The sequence below is a fragment of the Cryptotermes secundus genome, unplaced genomic scaffold (assembly GCF_002891405.2).
Source record: "Cryptotermes secundus unplaced genomic scaffold, Csec_1.0 scaffold97, whole genome shotgun sequence".
In the NCBI taxonomy this organism is placed as follows: domain Eukaryota; kingdom Metazoa; phylum Arthropoda; class Insecta; order Blattodea; family Kalotermitidae; genus Cryptotermes; species Cryptotermes secundus.
In genome coordinates, this window is record NW_019720561.1 from 1770748 (window position 1) to 1788929 (window position 18182).

At 39.9% G+C, this 18182-nt stretch overlaps 1 protein-coding gene across 1 annotated transcript in view; it reads left to right on the forward strand.

Moving 5' to 3' along the window:
- Nucleotides 1–17777, forward strand: part of LOC111868058 (WD repeat-containing protein 81) — a 39221-nt gene extending 21444 nt beyond the window's left edge. Inside the window, exons 14-23 of the mRNA XM_023858422.2 lie at nucleotides 1832–2085; nucleotides 2593–2851; nucleotides 3705–3880; nucleotides 5460–5758; nucleotides 7847–8033; nucleotides 8461–8873; nucleotides 11738–11945; nucleotides 12503–12796; nucleotides 14166–14422; nucleotides 17027–17777. Of these exons, the coding sequence (XP_023714190.1) occupies nucleotides 1832–2085; nucleotides 2593–2851; nucleotides 3705–3880; nucleotides 5460–5758; nucleotides 7847–8033; nucleotides 8461–8873; nucleotides 11738–11945; nucleotides 12503–12796; nucleotides 14166–14422; nucleotides 17027–17258 (2579 nt within the window). The 3' untranslated portion in view covers nucleotides 17259–17777. The remainder of the gene's footprint in view (nucleotides 1–1831; nucleotides 2086–2592; nucleotides 2852–3704; nucleotides 3881–5459; nucleotides 5759–7846; nucleotides 8034–8460; nucleotides 8874–11737; nucleotides 11946–12502; nucleotides 12797–14165; nucleotides 14423–17026) is intronic.
- Nucleotides 17778–18182: the final 405 nt, after the last annotated feature.

Below are 18182 nucleotides of genomic sequence, written 5' to 3' on the forward strand. Positions count from 1 at the left end.
ATCAGCTTGTCGCAAGGCCTCTACCTGTAGACAAGCACAGAAAAACGCACACAAACATCCATGCCCTGAGTAGGATTCGAACCCACGATCTCAGCTTCCAAGCGAGCGAAGGCAGTGCATGCCTTAGACTGCTCGGCTACCGTGACCAGCTCTATTACAGTTTAGTGGTTATGAATTAAATTCTGATTTAAAGTAGGAGTTACATTTGACTGATGCAAAGAAAACTGAAATTTGTCTTATAACTTCAAGCGTATCTTCCCCAATAATAGCTTTAATTGAAATTAATTCAGTAATTCAAATGTAGGCATAAATGGGAGGAGAATGTTACAGTGGATGTGATGTTAAAGGAAGGGACTGTGTCTGTGTGAACTTAATTTGACTTGCCAAGACTGGGATTCTGTGGCAGGCTGTTGTGAAAATGATAATGCACCTTTGGTTCTGTAAAAGGTGGAGACTTTCTTTACCAGCTGACTAACCGTTGGCTTCTCAAGGAAGAATTTTCCATTGAAACATAGATAAGACATGATGTCCCATTTACAAATATGAGGGTCGTACTGAAAGTCATGAGCAACAATTTTTTTGTAAAGTAACATACATTATTATTGACAAACCAAATACACCACCTCAGTCTACAGTCTTTTCTTTATTTTTCCACATAATCGACACTTATTTATACACATTTCTCCCAGCGTTCTGGGAGTTTGAAAATTCCCCTTCTGTAAAATTCTGTTCCAGCCATCCGAAGACACTGACACACTGCTTTCTGAATTGCCTCCCTTGTCTCAAAACGTCCACGCAGCTGATCCTTCACAAATCCGAAAAGATGGTAGTCTGAGGGTGGCAGATCAGGGCTATAGGAGGGGTGTGGAAGAACTTCCCACCCCATCTTTGCAATTGCTTCCAATGTGAGGCGAGTGGCGTGGGGGTGAGCGTTGTCATGCAAGATGAAAATGTTTTCATCCCGGACTTTTATTGTGCAATGCATGGCGGAGCTTATGCAGCATCTGGACATAACGAGCAGCATTGATGGTTTGCCCAGGTTCCAGGAATTCGGCCAGAATAAAACCCTCTGCATCCCAGAAGACTGTGCCCATCACCTTTGCAGCTGATGGCACTGTCTTTGCCTTCTTTTTTGATGGAGAATGCAAATGGTGCCATTCCATACTCTGCCATTTCGTTTCAGGCTTGAAATAGTGAAACCAGCTTTTGTCACCTGTCACAATACAGAGCAAAAAAACCATTGCCTTCATGTTGATATCTTTGCAGTAGTTCTGAGGTGATGGCTTTTCGCTGACCTTTATGGTCTTCAGTCAATAATGCGGGACCCAACCAGCCTGTCATCTTCAATGATCTCATCCACTCTTTCCTTGTTGCATTCAGTTGAGGCTGTTCGAGGATAACTGCTCCGAGGCTCATCTTCGATGTTGGTGTTCCCATCTTTAAAATGTTTCGCCCATCTTTGAACACTGCTCGCACCCATGCACACACTTCCCATAAGCATGCTGAAGTCTCTGGTGAATTTCTGCAGGAGGGATTTCCTCTTTCACAAGAAATTTGATGAGAGCATGCTGGCAAAACGACATATCGTTGTCGGCCATTTTGTTAGGAGTGATACTGGTCATGTGATGCAAGCTATTGATGTCATGAGAGACAACAGTTGGTTCCACCTGCCACCATACTCTCTTTCGTCTGCTGTTCCCAGGTTGCATGCAAAAAAAAGTTGCTCATGACTTTCGGTACAACCTATGTACATCTTATGCGCTGTATGAAGAAAAAACATTATGATTAAACATGACCTGCTTCACACACAGTGTCCAAAATAATGTTTAAGGTGATGATGATCCCAATACCTTACCAGAAGAGGAAGTGGATGATGTAGAAACAGTTCAGGCTGAACAGTCTCCTCTTGGCAGTGAACCGAAGTCCCCTGGGCATGGTATGGCAACTGGTACCTCTTCTCAGAGGAGCAAAGACTTGGGAGGTGCTTTTGAAGCTGGGAGAAGTAACACAGATAGTAGTTTCATACATGGAGAGGGGTGTATACACAGGGATGACAAGGCTCGAAAATTAACGTCACATTGCAAGGTAAGTACCTTTGTATGAAACAGTGTGGTACATTGTTTCAAGAAACAAAACTCTTTCATGAGAATTTTGTTTCTAAGCCAACAAATTGGCTTATATTGTGATTTATAAAGTTGTAATCTTAGACAGGGTACCATTATCCGAACTGGCATATTTTGTACTTTTCTTCAATTCCTCAAAGCAAACAGTACAGTAATACACCATGACTGCCTCATTCAAAATTCCTCTCTGTTCACCATAATATGTAATCCCATCTCATTTCATGCAGGCAGAACAGTATTGTTAAGTATCCCAAGAATCATGAAGCTTCCTATATAAGTGAAATTTGAAGTTCTCATAGCAGTGACTATGAAAACTATTATCTTCTGGGATTTAACTCCACATAGTTTAGTAGATATTTACCAACTTCTCTCCAGAATGTTACATAATATCTACCAGACTACATGGTGTCACGTCCCAGAGGACAACAATCTTCAGCTTTGTGTAAATTTTATTTCTGTTGCTATACAGGTATCAGATATGAGTGTGGATTCTGTTGTGTGGCTGTCCCATCGTTTGGGACCTGTTCTCACAGCACGTCATCTGTCTCGGAATCTGCTACGCATGTTGACACTCTGCTACCTAGGTCGGGAAAATCTTTCTCCTCCGCTGTCTGATGAGAATGCTTGCCAGGATAATCTTGATGTTCCCACAATTAGTATCTACAAAGGAGCAGTAATTGGAGACCAAAATGCAATCAAAGTATTGGAATGCCTTGCCTCAATTGCAGGTTACTATAAGTGATAATACATCATGACTTTCTTTGCCTCTGTAATATTGTCACACAGGCTGAATGCAAGGAGAAGGTAGGTCACCTGTCATTGTTCAGACACCAGTGTTCAAGACATACTGCCTTCTCCCCAACCCCACAACGTCTTATCTCACCAGATGTCACAACATGTGAACTGTAGAATGGATTTTCAACTGGGGAGTTTTACCAAACTTTGTCAGTTCATTCCAGTTTGTGGATAAAATGAGATGACAATAATGGACACATTGTACAAAGATGTATATGTGTTTCTGTTCACATCTCAAGCATAAATGACACATATCTTGCTAAATATTTCCTCAGAGCAAAAAATGTTTCAGGCAGAAGTTTGTGGAGAAAATAAAACACACTTTGAATGCCCAGTACACATTCTCCATGAGGTTTATGTTTTTCTAAATATTAAAAAAATGGGAAAGTGCAACAGAATTGTTATGCTGTGCATACATTTCTTTACTTGTTTTGTTATAGTGTTTGTTGCATTTACATCTCACATGTATTTGAGAGCTTGAATCAAGAAAATACAATTTACTTAATTAAGATCTGTTCATAATGTTATATTTCAGCATGCTCTTGCATTGAAGTATCACTTGTGCTTTCTCTTCCACCTATATAGTGCAACACACTTTTGTATTTCAGATGTAAGTATGGTGTCATTGAAATAAAAAAGTGTGCTGCATTATAGATGGGAGAGAAAGCAGAAGTAAGAACTGTTATTCTAAGTATATTGATAATAAATATTTGTTCTTTTATTTCAAATAAATGGATGAATATATTTCATCACATTCCAGTAATACAATTTTGTCTTTGTTGGCAGCCTTGTATGGGGAGCAGTTGATTCTGTTGCAGTATTTGCCCCACATTGGAGAATTGATTGCACTTTGCAAGAGGAAGTTGACAGCAAATCTAGAAGGAGGGCTGGTGGGGTGCCTTGCCCTACTCAAGCACATTATTCCATATTTGTGTGATGCTACACTGATGGATCAGCTGCAGGTCCATTTTTTTTTAACATTCATCTTTCTAATCTACAATAATAATAACAAATCAGTCTCGATTATATTTTACGTGTTGACAGAACAATCATGCACTAGTTAGACATATCCTTCTGTATAATCACCATTCTTTTCAGTACATTTGGTTCAGTGGTCCGCAAGTTCTTGACTTCATACAGATGTTTCATTTGGGCCTTAAGCCACTCTTGCAGCATTTATTCCCAACTTTGCTGGTCATTTCAGAAACAATATCATCAGTGCTGATTCTTTGATTGTCTCAGATATTTCAACACTCTTGCACCCTACTTTGAATTTTTCCATCCATTTTCAATCTTTCCTCTGGTTCGGTATGGTGATAACTAGATCCATCTGAGTTAGGTGTCTCCCTTTCTTTTCACCTGAGGGCAGAAACAGATTCAGTTTCCGAAACATTGTGTCCTAATTGTAATACCTAATGATAGACAAAGTCCAGGAACTCAGTAATTCTAAATATAATGTACCATTATCAGAACTTTTTAGAAGAGTTTCTATGACTGTGGTAATCTTCACCACAATTTTAACATGTATTATTGTTAGTGGGGTGGGACTAAGTCCCTTGTACTGCAGCCACTTCTGGCCTATTGTACCAGCCCCAGATGATAGGTGAGGGTGATTGTGGAGCAATTGGTGGAATGAAGATTGGCAGGGGAAACCGAAGTACCCGTAGAAAACCTGCCCCGGTGCCACTTTGCCCACCACAGATCCCACCTGACCAGACCCGGGATCGAACCCGGGCCGCCGCAGTGGGAAGCCAGCGACTGACTGCTTGAGCTATGGCGCAGCCATATTAAAATGTAACTCATGATGTTACATATTTCTACATCATATTTATTATAGCATTTAAAAGTATGAATCATTTCATGTAACTACTAAACCCAGTGGGTGCTGGAGTGTTGAAATGTATTGCAGGCAATTTGGCAACTGAGTGACAATGGTATCAACTTTGTAGTGGTTATATGTAATTTCCATTGCCCTATACAGGCAAATGTTGTAATGGTACTTTACAATTGACTAACACTTCTTCCTTGACATTCATAATCATTTTCTAATGTGGATCTCTATCAAATGCTGCCCTGTTACACAGCTCAATATAATTCATATTGGCATTAGTTTGACTGCTGGCTTAGAACTCCAGAAGAAATGTCATTATAATGAGTACCCATAGAAGTGAACTGGAGTAGCTCAACCAGTAAAGTGTGTGGTGGTCAACATTGATTCAGTCCCTAACAGGCAGGGATTTTTCTCTGCACCACCACAATCAAAACTACTCTGAGTTCCACTCAAGCCTCCTAACCAAGGTCTCTTTTCCCAGTGGTAAAGGAGCCAGAGCTTGAAGCTGACAACCTAATTCCATTAGTTCCAAGATGCATTAAGATGCAGCTCTGTCTCTTCTCTCTCTTGCATTTTCATGGCATAGTGTTTAAGTATGGAGGCAGCTTTACTTTATTTACCTGTAATGCAGTTTTGATACATAGGCCTCTCAGTTTGAAAGACCAGTGTATTTATGAAACTGCTGAAACTCTTTACATTGTTTTGCTTAGGATGTGATGCTGAAAACAATCCTACATCCAGCAATCCGCCTGGTGTCTACAACACGGTTTGTGTTCCCATCAGGCTGCATTGCCCGTAAAGCTGTCACAGCCAAGTTTGTGGATGCTCTGTATGTTCTGGCCCTCCGCATTGGCTGTGAGATGACTAGGCGCCATTTGGCTGTTCCTTCACTACAGAGATTCTTCCTTACATTTGATAAAGCATTTGGCATATCACACAACCAACATGTTGAAGATGTTAATGTTATTGCTGGCAAGGAAAGTGAAGGCAGGAAGGACAGTCCCCTAAGGTATGTTACTGATGGCTACTGTAATGCTTTCACTTACTGTACAGCGAAAGTCCTAAGGAAGCTGTACTATAAGAGTGAAGTTAACAGTCCAGAAAGTTTGAAAAAAGAAAACAAAACTGTTCATTCTTGAAGAAGAAAGTTCCCAGACTAGGTCAGAAAAGAAATTCTGGCTTAACTTACTCAATTTTGGCTGCTGTGTCCTTCAAAATAGTCTCCTTGAAAACATATACAATGTTCCCATTGTTTTTTCTATGCTTCAGAATCATCGTGGAAGTCATTTTCCTTAATGCTGTAGAGTACTGATTGTTATTCCCTTTGGATGTCAGACACTGTTTCAAAACGTCCCTTCAGTTTCATTTCAATTTGGGAAACAAAACAAAATCACAGGGGTGTAAGTCTGGTGAGTAGGGAGGACGGTGAATGATAACCATGTTGTTACTTACAAACTCTGTGGTTTTCAGGGACATGTGGGCAGGCGCATTGCCATGCTGAAGGAGCCAGTTGTGGTTGTGCCGATGTTCTGATCTTTTTCATCGCACATTTTCTCTCAAGCATCTCAGAACATCACAATAAAAGTCAGAGTTGACTGTAGTGTTAGGTGGGACAAATTCATGGTTCATCATCTTCAACTGATACTTGACCGGCCTTGAAACATGAATGCCATTCAGAAACCACTGTCAGGCTTAAAGAATGTTCTCCGAAAGCCTCACGAAACATTTCAAGGATTACGGTAGTGGAGTTACTGAGCTTCACAGGAAATTTTATGCAGATATACATTGCTCAATTTTTACATCTATCACAGAAAAAAACAGAACGCGAAGTTGAAAAAGCACTTATGTAAAAACACTGCATGTTCACAGCACAGTGTCACATGGCAGACTGATGCAGTAAGCTTGTGGAATTGTGGGCCCCCCTCTCACCTTCTTTCACCGAGGCAGTTACAAAATATGATAACACATTAGGGCTGCATGTAAAAGTATTAAAACTCAGGTCCTTGAATAAAGTAAGATCAACCACAATGCATCATTGTGTATAATATGAAACACTGAATATGGTGGTCAGCCGGTCACGGTAGCCGAGCAGTCTAAGGCATGCACTGTCTTCGCTCGCTCAGAAGCCGAGATCGTGGGTTCGAATCCCACTCAGGGCATGGATGTTTGTGTGCGTTTTTCTGTGTTTGTCTACAGGTAGAGGCCTTGCGACGAGCTGATCACTCGCCCAAGGAGTCCTACCATATGTGTAAGATCTAGAAAAACCGAAGTGAACGGAGTTCATGGAGGTAGGCCTAGGCCCACTAGGGCTGTAGTGCCAAGGAAAAAAAGAAAATGGTGGTCAAGTGGTAAACATCGCTGCTTTATATTTATAGATTCGAAATTAAAATCTCGTCCTCTCAATTGCTGTAGCATATGGACACTCTGGTCTGATCAAAAGACCTCCTTCACTGCTGAAATATAATCTGATTTCAGTGGCGTCATGAATGGGTCTGAGGGTGTAGTGAGGTATCACTGGCTAAAGGATGCCGTATTGACTGTCAGACTAAAGGTCCCACATCACTACCCAACACATCGGCACAACTGCTTCAGATTATTATCCAGTCCCCGTTTCTAGGGCTAATTTTTCATATACTAATTTTTGTACTCCTCTTACTACTGGCATACACATTCCATATAGCATCCCCATGCACTCCATCCCATTAAACCTGAAATAAAGAATGGCTCTTTTCATATTCATTAGGTTCCACTTCTTGTTGCTAACACTCAATGCAGAAACCGTGGACACGTATTATAAATAGCCAGGCACAGTGTTGTTACTTCCCCCTGAAGTTGGAGAGTAATGATTTCTGTCACCCAGAAACAAGATCAACATCATCATCAAACTACTATGAAAGCCTATAATCATATAAAACTAATATTATACATTATAAACTGTTAACTGCAAGATGCCAGAATATGGATTTTAGTATATATTTTAGACATCATTTTGACAACATTTTCCTCAATTAATTTTATGAGCAGTGGACCTGAATTCTTAGTTTCCTATAACACATTGTTGGTCCAGGTGACATAAGGTTATGTATATTGTTTGCAGATCTTTGGAAGAGAGTAATTATGTAGAGATTCGACGAGATGGCACCACTGCTGAATGGGCTGTGAAAGGAATGCCAGTGCAGATTTCACATGTGAGAGTACGTGAAAGTGACTGTGCAGACTCATTTTCCCCTCCACCCTTGATTGGTTCAGAAGGAGAAAACCCTCATGACCAAATAAAAAACAAGGTATATAACAACTTTTAAATATGCAGTAATTCTGTTTTATATTACCAATCCCCAAGAATGAAATCTGCATTGAAATGACATTACAAGACATTAAAATGAAACACTAGAAATTTAAGTAAATTGAAATTTCATTGTAAGGAATGATATTGAAAATGTATATTCCATTGAAACCATTGTCTATATTTTCTTATTTCTTCTGCTGTTGTTGTTTAGCAGCTGAATAATTTTTTTCACTTTATATGCCGATGTCAGAAGTCACGCTCACCAACTTGTGACATATTGTCATGTAATGTAGCCTTTCATGAAGTGAGTAAGTAACGTAAAATACTTGACATTGTAAACACATTCATAGGCTCCTTCTTTGGCAATATTCCTCCACCTCTCTAATTTATTCTTTTTTGAATACCAGAACTCTCTTGTGCTGCAGGCTGTTGAAGAATTGAAGCAAGTGTTCACAGCAGAGCTGGCGCATATGACATACCTACCATTCTTCAGGTTCCTTGGTGAAAGCGTTATGGATGCTTCACTCAAGAATCATGATTTTGTGCGGGACTTGTGCTATAAATATGAGCAAGAGATGCAGTCGTTACACCCTAGAGGGGGCCCTATTAATGTATTGTACCTCTCTGACTATCTTAGCCCTGGAGAGCAGGGAGACCCTGACATGGCTACAGGCTCTGGTAGTTTTGGTAGTAATGTTGCAGTTGTTGGTAACAGAATTGACTTGCAGAGAACAGAGATATCTTCATTACAGTTTCTCCCTTCTGGTAGTCCCAATGTTCAAGCACCACATGGAGATGTAATGGCTCTCATCAGCAGAAAAATGGAAAATACTAATAGGTGAGACATATACTGATAATACAGTAAACATTATAGTGAGTAGCGGGTAGCATGTCTGCTTCATATTTGAGAGGTTTTGGATTCAGATTTTGGTCCAAAGACCAGCTACCCTGATTGAAGTTCTTGTGATTTTTTTCTTAAATTCACTTAGTGGAGGGGTGGAGTCCAACTGTGTCCACTTGGCACGGCGGCTGCCGATTGGCCTATTGTAGCCTGCCCCAGATGAATATGATGATGCAGAATTTGGTGGAATGAAAATTGGCAAGGAAAACCGAAGTACTAGGAGAAAACCCGCCTGAGCGCCACTTTGTCCAGCACAAATCCCACTTGACCAGACCCGGGATCGAACCCCGGCCGCCACGGTGGGAAGCCAGCGACTAACCGCTTTAGCTATGGTGCGGCCTTCTTCTGATGTTCCTCAGTCCCTCCAGGCGGATACCAAGATAATTCCTCATTTTAAGCCATAATCACTTTCTTCAACAACCTTTACAATTCATCATTCAGTTCCTCATTCTTAGCATTGTTTCTATTTTGTACAGGTCCAATCTTGGCTATCTTTCCTCAGTTTTTCCTCTTACTTTCTTGACAGCTCCATCCATTTTTCTTAACCTCTTCATTAGTCTCTTACCATTGTATCATTTTACTGTAATGTGAGCTGTGGACAGCATACTTATACACATGTGGAATAAATAAAAAAAAAAACATAAACTGACATTGATTGCACATTCCCTTCATTAAGAAGAGCAGATAGTATCAGTTCAGTAGTCTTTTGTATCATCGTTAAACCCCAAATGCCTTGTTCCTCTACTTTTTATTTGCTTACAAGTTTTGGTCATTGGTACTGAAGCATCGCATCTTGATGGCATATAGAGGGTGTACAGACGTGGTTAACCTCAGTGCTGGATGGAGGTTTGTTGTCAGCTTGTCATTCCAGCCACCTTTCACTCAGGGAAAGAGCCATGTGGTACCTGCTGGACAAGAGGCTAAGTGGGCTCCAGAACGAATATAGATGTGAAGACAAACATCCCTACCCCTGCCACAAATTGAACATCAGCTATTCGGCCAACAGCTGATCTCTTTACCATCTTAGCTATCTCAGCTGTGTCTACCAAATAATTTGAAATTTTGAAGCAAATTGCAATAATTTAGTAAAAGTTTACAGGCTGCTGTCACTTATCCAGAGTTATGCTGTGCAGAACAAATGGTGAGAATATAGTTACATAAAATACAAAATAAAATTGTGAATACTTCTTGTTACACATGGATGAACAGTCTGACCTTCTCAGGACTCTTTGATACATGTGTCTTATGTTGTATATTCACATATACCGTATTTACGCATGTATAGGCCGCAGCACAATTTTCAGACAAATTATAGAAAAAATAATTTTCTTGGAATATTATTTCAGGAGTAGAACACCCTGTATTACTAATTCTGAATATAATTTTTTTTAAATGAAGTGTGATTTCGAATATTTCGAATATAAGCCGCACCCCAGTTTTCCTCTTGAATTTTTGGCAAAAAATGTGCGGCCTATACATGCGTAAATACGGTAATTGCGCAAGCTTTGCAGCTGTTAGCTTGTTGCTCTAAACAACAGAGTGTATAGATTGTTAAGTTGGTAATATGGATGATGCTCCTGTAGTTAATTAAGTGCCATGCCACATGTAGGGGAGATATAGTTTCATACATTTTTAACCTCAGCATCAGATGGAAGTGAGTGGTCAGTTTCATACCCTGGCCACTTTACCGCTAGAGAATACCCACTGTGGCAGCCTGGGTTCAAGCCCAAGTCAGGTCATATGGGATTTGTAGTGAACAAAGTGTCATTGGGACAAGTTTTCTCTGAGTACTTCTGTTTCCCCCACCAATTCTAATTCCACCAACTTCTCCATATTCATCATCTATCATCTGGGGCTGGTACAATAGGCCAGTTAGTGGCTGAAATACCAAGCGGACTCAGTCTCACCCCACCCCAAGAAAAAAAAAACTAACTGCTACTGGAGAAAGAAGCCCATGTACCCACTGGCTAGGATGTTGCGCAGGCCCCAGAGCCAGTCTGGATGCTCAAAAGAAGGAAAATCTCTTCTGTTGCTGGCAGTTGAACTGTGATTTGCCAGTCATCCAAAAGTGACCTAACTAATCTCTAGAATCAGTGATTTTATTTTTCTGCTAAGCTATTTGTAACACCCTACATTTGTGTTCAGGTGTTAACCAGTTTGAATATCTTCCAACTATCTTCATTTAGGCTTCCATGGTTTCCCCCGGTCTTTAGCATATACTGGGAGACTATCTTAAATAGGCCATAGCCACTTCCCCATTCTTTACTACTCAGCACTTGTTAGTCACCTCCATATCTGATCTCTATATAATGTACATATATTTTAAATTGTATCATTAAATTATGTAAGAATGTGAGGTTTGTGGTTCTTGCATTAGTGACAATGAAAATTATTATATTCTGAGATCATATAATTTGATAGATATGTACCAACTTTTTGGAGGAATCTGCTGCCTCCATCTTCAGGGAAGAAGAGCTCTTCGAAACTGAAGATGAAAGTAACAGCTTCCACGAAAACATCAATCACTATCTACCAAACTATATAGCATCACATCCCAGAATATGGTAATCTTCTTAATCTACGATAAATTCGGTCATTCATCTTTGTGCTTCAACTTTAATGGCCTGATCATGAAAGGTCCAATAGTAACAAATGGTAATTCAACAAAATATATAAAAAATTAGTATTTCATGCCCAAGGATTGTTTAATCACATTTGCTACTGGGGAATGGTTTAAATTGATTTAGTTGTTTCAAGTAATGTCAATGCATGTATAATATTATGTTTCTTTACATTGACAGGCATCTTCATGGGAACTGGCTTGCTTATTGGGAACATGAGATTGGACGTGCTGAGAAGGACACACGTTTCAATTTCAAACAGATCAAGCTGCAGACATTCTCAGGCCATACAAATAGTGTGCGGGCTGTTCTTGCTCTTGACAATGAAAACAGTTTCATGAGTGGAAGTCGTGATAAGACAGTCAAACTCTGGTCTTTGCGTAGTCAGGTAATTACTGCAGCTGATAGATGGAAGATGGAAGGCATAGATGTCCAGATGGAAATGTATCTAATAATAATAATAATAATCACCCAAAAATGAACTGAGTGAAATATGGTAGAAGTTAGATATACAAAATAGCTTCTTAAACAGTCATGAAATATTGCTTTTGGGAATCTGATTTGAATGCTGTCAGTTATTTTGTCTATTTTAATTTCTGGCCTGTTATTACTAGAATTTCAGTGAGTCCAATCACATTGGCAGAGAACATAATTTCTGCAAGTGTTGGACTGGACCCAGTAAAGGATCTAAATTAGTTAATTCCTTTATGGGGAACATAATGAATTTTCATTGCAACTTGTGATCATTGAAATTTCTAGATAAATGAAGGAAAACCTTGAATCAGAGAGTATTAAATTGGGGCCTCACTATATATATATCTTCTTGTACTGCTATATGTTCTCCAATTAGTGTGAAATTTATTAATTTTGTTTAACAAGTGACTTGTAAGTTGTTAACGACACTGGAGTATGTTCCATCACAGTTCTGTTGTGTGATCTGAACAGGGTGATGGAAGTTCTGTGACACAGTGCCAGTGGACCTACTCAGGTCATCGTAAAACAGTACTTGCCATCACATTCCTGGAGTCGTTGCGTCTGGCTGCATCCTGTGACTCTGTGGTGCACCTGTGGGATCCATTTATGGGCTGTGTGGTGGCACAGTTGGACTCTGCTCGCAACCCACCCATCACTGTCCTGCGGGCCATGCCACCTCCCAGCACGTCACTCATGGCTGCAACCAATGATGCTACCCTCCGGCTCTTGGATGCCCGCGCATGCTCATTTGTCAATGAGCTTAAGGTGATTAAAATTTGTAGAAACTGCTCTTACATACACTCATAAAAGTGAGTATTTTTCAGAGGTCTACAATGCAGTCTCATACATGAATATAATGCCGCCTTAAGCCACGTTTTCTTTACAAAATAAGAGAAATAATATGAAATGATTACCAACCCACTGAATAACTTACTCCTTAGATCTATATTCCCCTAAGAACCTTAACCTCCTTTATGACATGTGCATTCTTTATTATAAGTCTTTACCTCTGTTTCCTCACTTTCAGTTTTTGTAAATTATTCTATGCATGTCACTTATTTTCTTATAACAACCCATCATGGATCCACCATTGTCCTTGGTCTACTTCTTTGGCTGTCAGTGGTGCCATGCAGTCAGATGCCAGTCCCTGGTCAGTCATCAGTTGCTCCAACCATATCCTTGTGTGTCATTCCATTAGAACCCTCAAGCTACTATGTTCACCATCTCTCCTGGGCTTTGCTCCTTGCTCTCCCAACAGGCCTTCATCATTTGCAGGCAGGCCTTATTCCCTTCTTGGCAGGCATTAATGTTGGCTTCCATCCTTTCATGATGGGTGTCCAACTTGGCTACTATTTCCTCTTGAATGGTCTCTGCCCTGTCTTTGTGTATATCTATCCAGGAAATGAGAGTACCTAGAAGGATCTCACACTTCCTTTATTGGCCTGTCTTGGCTTCCATCCCTTCTTGGTTGGTATCCACTTCTTTTTCATGACATTCGTTTTGGCCAGCAGGCATTCCAGTATTTGTTCCATCTTCGTAGTGTGGCAATATAACTACACATTTCGATCTTCATTCCAATGCCAATCAATCCGGTCCCACTTCTGATGTCAGTTATCATGTGATTGAATGACTATAAAGGGGTTTTGGATTGATGACAGGATTTATTGGACACTTTGATACAGTGCGTGACTACACTTTATAGTACACTATACAGGGGTTGATTTCTTCTATTGGAAAGATATTTGTCTTACTATTTCGTTACCAGTAGAGTCTAGCAGTTTGCAATTCATTACAGGCTTTAATTTCACGCAGAATTCGTTACATGGGTACCAGCATTTGAATAATCTGTTCTGTCTAATTATCCATGCTACTTATACCCTCCATTTCTGACAGATGACCAAGAGGCTGCTATAGTTGGCTCAGAGGAGAGGCAAAAACTCTGACAAACTCAGTTTATGGAAATTTTTCCAAAGCAATAACCCCTCTACTTCAGTACTCTAACAGAAATAAAATCAGGAGACAACAAATTAACATTCATGTCTCTCAGACAAAATGAGAAGAATATAATTGTTTAGATAAAAATTGAAGAATATGATTGTTTAAGCACTAAAACTTTCATGTCAAATATTTTAAGGTTTCACTGAGCCCAGCTGGGCTAATACGTTGCATAGCAGTGGGTCCCAGTGGACTCTGGGTGGCTGTGGGACAGTCGTCTGGCTATCTCACAATCCTAGACATACGTACAGGGATGGTAGTGGCGTCATGGAAAGGGCACGAGGGAGAGGTATTGCAGCTGGTGGCGGCAAGTGATAATACTCTGGTGAGCTCGTCCTTAGATCAGACTGTGTCTGCTTGGGCAGCTGCTGACGGAAAACTCAGTTTCCACATGAAGTAAGTGTACAACCTCATATCGTATTCACGTTGGAACATTCTTTGAATGAATATTATTGTTTGTTTTGTTTGTTTGTTTTTTTCTTTTTTTTTTTGTAATCTATCTCTCCATCAAATCAGACATTTACACAATGGAGTCGCCTGTCGGATAGTATCAAATATTAAATAATAACATACAACATAACAACAGGACTCTGAACACCACGTCAGCCGTTGTGTACTGTAACATGTCTCTATGAGCATTGCATGTATTATGTTTGCAACTGACAACTTCCAAGTAACATCGCATGTAACTGGTTATTTGAGACTTCAACTTTTATTGTAATTTATATTTTATATACACTCATATCATTTTATACCATTGTATGCACTTGGAAGTTTGAAACTGTATCCTATATTTGACATGCAATTCAATAACGAAAAGTTTTGTGTGTTTTCCTGATGATGGCCTTTTGAAGGCCAAAACATGTAGCAAAGGTGTCTCCTAGAGCTGCTTGCACGTATTATTGATTGTTGTGTTATGACGGTTTTCAGTAAAAGGGAATAATATTATGGCTAATTTCCATAGTATGAGATATATTTTATGTACAAACCATTTTAGTAGCTCACTGTACTGTAACTGCCAGCTAGGCTGTGCCATAGCTCAGGTAGTTAGTCACTGCCTTCCTACTGCGGTGAAGTGGGTTTGATCCCAGGTCAGATCCTGTGAGATTTGTAATGGATAAAGTGGCACCGGGTCAGTTTCTTCTGAGTACTTCAATTTCCCATGCCAATGCACATTCCACCGGCTGCTTCATATTCATTAATCATCCTATCATCAATGCTGTGTAGTCTTGATACTGATACAAACAAACTCCATGATTTTAGTCCACAAGCGAACTACCGACCGAGCCACCTCCGCTTGTTGGCAAAGTTTAGTGCCAACTTTTGCAGATAGAGGGTGTCACATGGTCAGCGCAATAAATCCCCATGGCTGTTAATTTCGGTTTTCTAGACCGGAGCCACTATTTCCTTGAAATAGCTCCTCAATTATCATCACGAGGCTGAGTGGACCCCGTTCCAGACCCACTACTTCTCAGAAAAAACTCTGGTAGTGCCGGGAATCGAACCCGGACCTCTGGATCTGTAGCCAGGAACGCTGCACTAGACAACAGAGGCGGTATATCATTAAATAACAAACTTAAAAAAAATTGACAGGTTATTAGCATAGCGTTTGAAAGGTCTTTAAAATATCAGCATAATGACAACTGTTTGCCTGGAGCCTAGGGTTAAACCAACTTTAAAAATGTTGTGTAATTCAAATTTACCTACCAAAGCGATCAGCCATTTCAACATAACAGTGAAATAATGGATCAGCCATTACTGTGAGCCTTTTAGAGACCCAATGAGGAGCACTAGATCAGTCTCGTGTATTCTTGGAAACATGTAAAGTGGTAAACTTTACAATGTAGACACAAACACATATTTAAATAATAGTAGTGATTGGCAATCTGCCGTTGTATCGCATTTATTCAGGGGAAGTGCTTGGTTTGAATCGAGGCTATCCAGACCTAGGTTTTTGTGAATTTCCACTGTCCTTCAAGGAAAATGGCATTGCCGCTGTCTTCCAGTCCTTTCCATCATATCATTCATCGGTCATCTTACCAGTCATAGTCATATAGTCTAAATCCTGACAGCATCATAAATTAAACCACAAAAAGAAAAGGACCGCCAATAATTATTTTATTGTTAGGGGTTGGGTTAATCTAACAAAAGGTAAAGTTGTGTCTGTGCTTAATTATTAGTAAATCAAGACATGTGGGGGAGTGAAGGTAGCCCATGTAGCAGTAATTCAAGTAACTTTTCATTAAAAACATAATTTTATATGGAAATTGCAACAGTAGTACAAGCTTTTTTCTTGTTATTATGTAACTTCTTCAGACTCTGAAGAAAGTTGTCTTCTGGTCTTTATCGCTCTCAACAATCTCGACAGACGTGAAACATCCTTTCCCTCAAGAGAATCCTACTAGCCACACCAGTTCTTCGTCATGTCATTGACGTCAATAGCCTGTCCTCAACCTACCGGTTTTTCTTGACTACCGCACTTCCTAGTGCTATTGACCTCAAGTTTCCTGTCCTCACTGGCCGTTCCCCCTCTCCCTTAGTCACACACCATATATGGCCTTAATCGCTCTCCACTGCTCCCATTGGTCCGTTCTCCCTAACCACCCCCCCTGCCTACTTCGTATATAAGCAGCACCTTCCACATCCTATCACCATAGCTACTGCTCTCCGCAGCTATTCAACTGCTCTGAAGATGGAGGCGCTACGTTCTTCCGAAACGTCGGCCAAAACGAAGAATACACGGTGCCTAAACCCAGAAGAAAACTTTCTTCATTGTCATCGCAGTGAAAACCTCAAAACTTGCGTAGTATTCTTCAGACTCTATTTGCAGCATGTTTTTAATTATTATAAAGGAAACAGTGAACACAAATTAATATCTTCTTAATAATAAGTATAAACAGTGTGACAGGTTGGTTCAGTTTTTTGACAGTGGGGAACAGATTTATTGATTCACACTAAAGGTATGGTATTTTATGATTGCATTGACATTTTTCTTTTCAGGGGCCCAACAGAGCCTGTACACTGCATGTCTGGGTATGGCTCTGAGTTGATATCAGGGACAACTGCCAATCGGATAGGTGTCCACACAGCTGTAGATGCTCATGCTTCTTTTTCATCTACACGTTTACGCTCAGATACCTTCAAGGGGGTTTTGACAGCAATGGCGGTTCTTCCCCTGAACCGACTGCTGCTTCTGGGTGCTGACACTGGCAACATAAGCCTGCTCTGCTGATCCCCCAACCTACTTTCTTGTAAGATTATGTTCACCAGATACAGTATTAGGCAAGACACATACTTAATTTTCTTGATATAAACATGTGGAATGCTTCCAGTTTACTATCATATGAATGCTGCATGTAACATTGCAGAACTTCCACAGAATAAATTAAAATATTACAAGATTATAATGTATGTACAGATTGAAGATAACATTGTCTCTCTCTAAGATCATATACAATGAATATAATGAAAGAATTATTTTTATCAACGACAGTTTTTAATCTTATATATTTTCTCGCTACTGTCCTATTTTGATACAAGTGCAGATATCTTTTACTTTATATATATCATTTTTGCAACATATTAAACTTACCACTTACATTAAAGTATACAATAGGGTCTAATAATCGCCATAATTATGTGGAATGTTCTACTTTTTTACTTAGTCCTATGGAGGATCCCTGTAACAGGCCGTGGAGGCCCATAGGATTGTGACATAGAGGTTCACACATTTTCTAGACAGTTAGCTCACAAATGGCAGTGAGTTTGTCAGCCTTACACGCTGACCACACTTTACCCCCAGGAAGATTCCTGGTACTTATTTTTCTTAGACACTGAGTCACCCCCAGAGCCATCGTGTGGATGGAAGGATTAGGTCAGTTGAAAAATCCAGCGACCTCATTTGGAATCAAACCTGCGATTAGGGATCTGTAGAATGTAATTAAATACTAATTCTCTGTGTGTAGATAAAGTCAGCATTACTGTGCATTTTGGATGATACACATTAATATATTTTCAAGACCTCTCTTATTAGTGGCTGTGCACTATTTTTTGCCCACAAAGTGTTGATGTTTTTATAATATCTTATCTGAGTGAAAAGAAATTTTAAACTTCCAACTGTACTATTTAAGCAAATGTAGATTCACCATTGCACTGC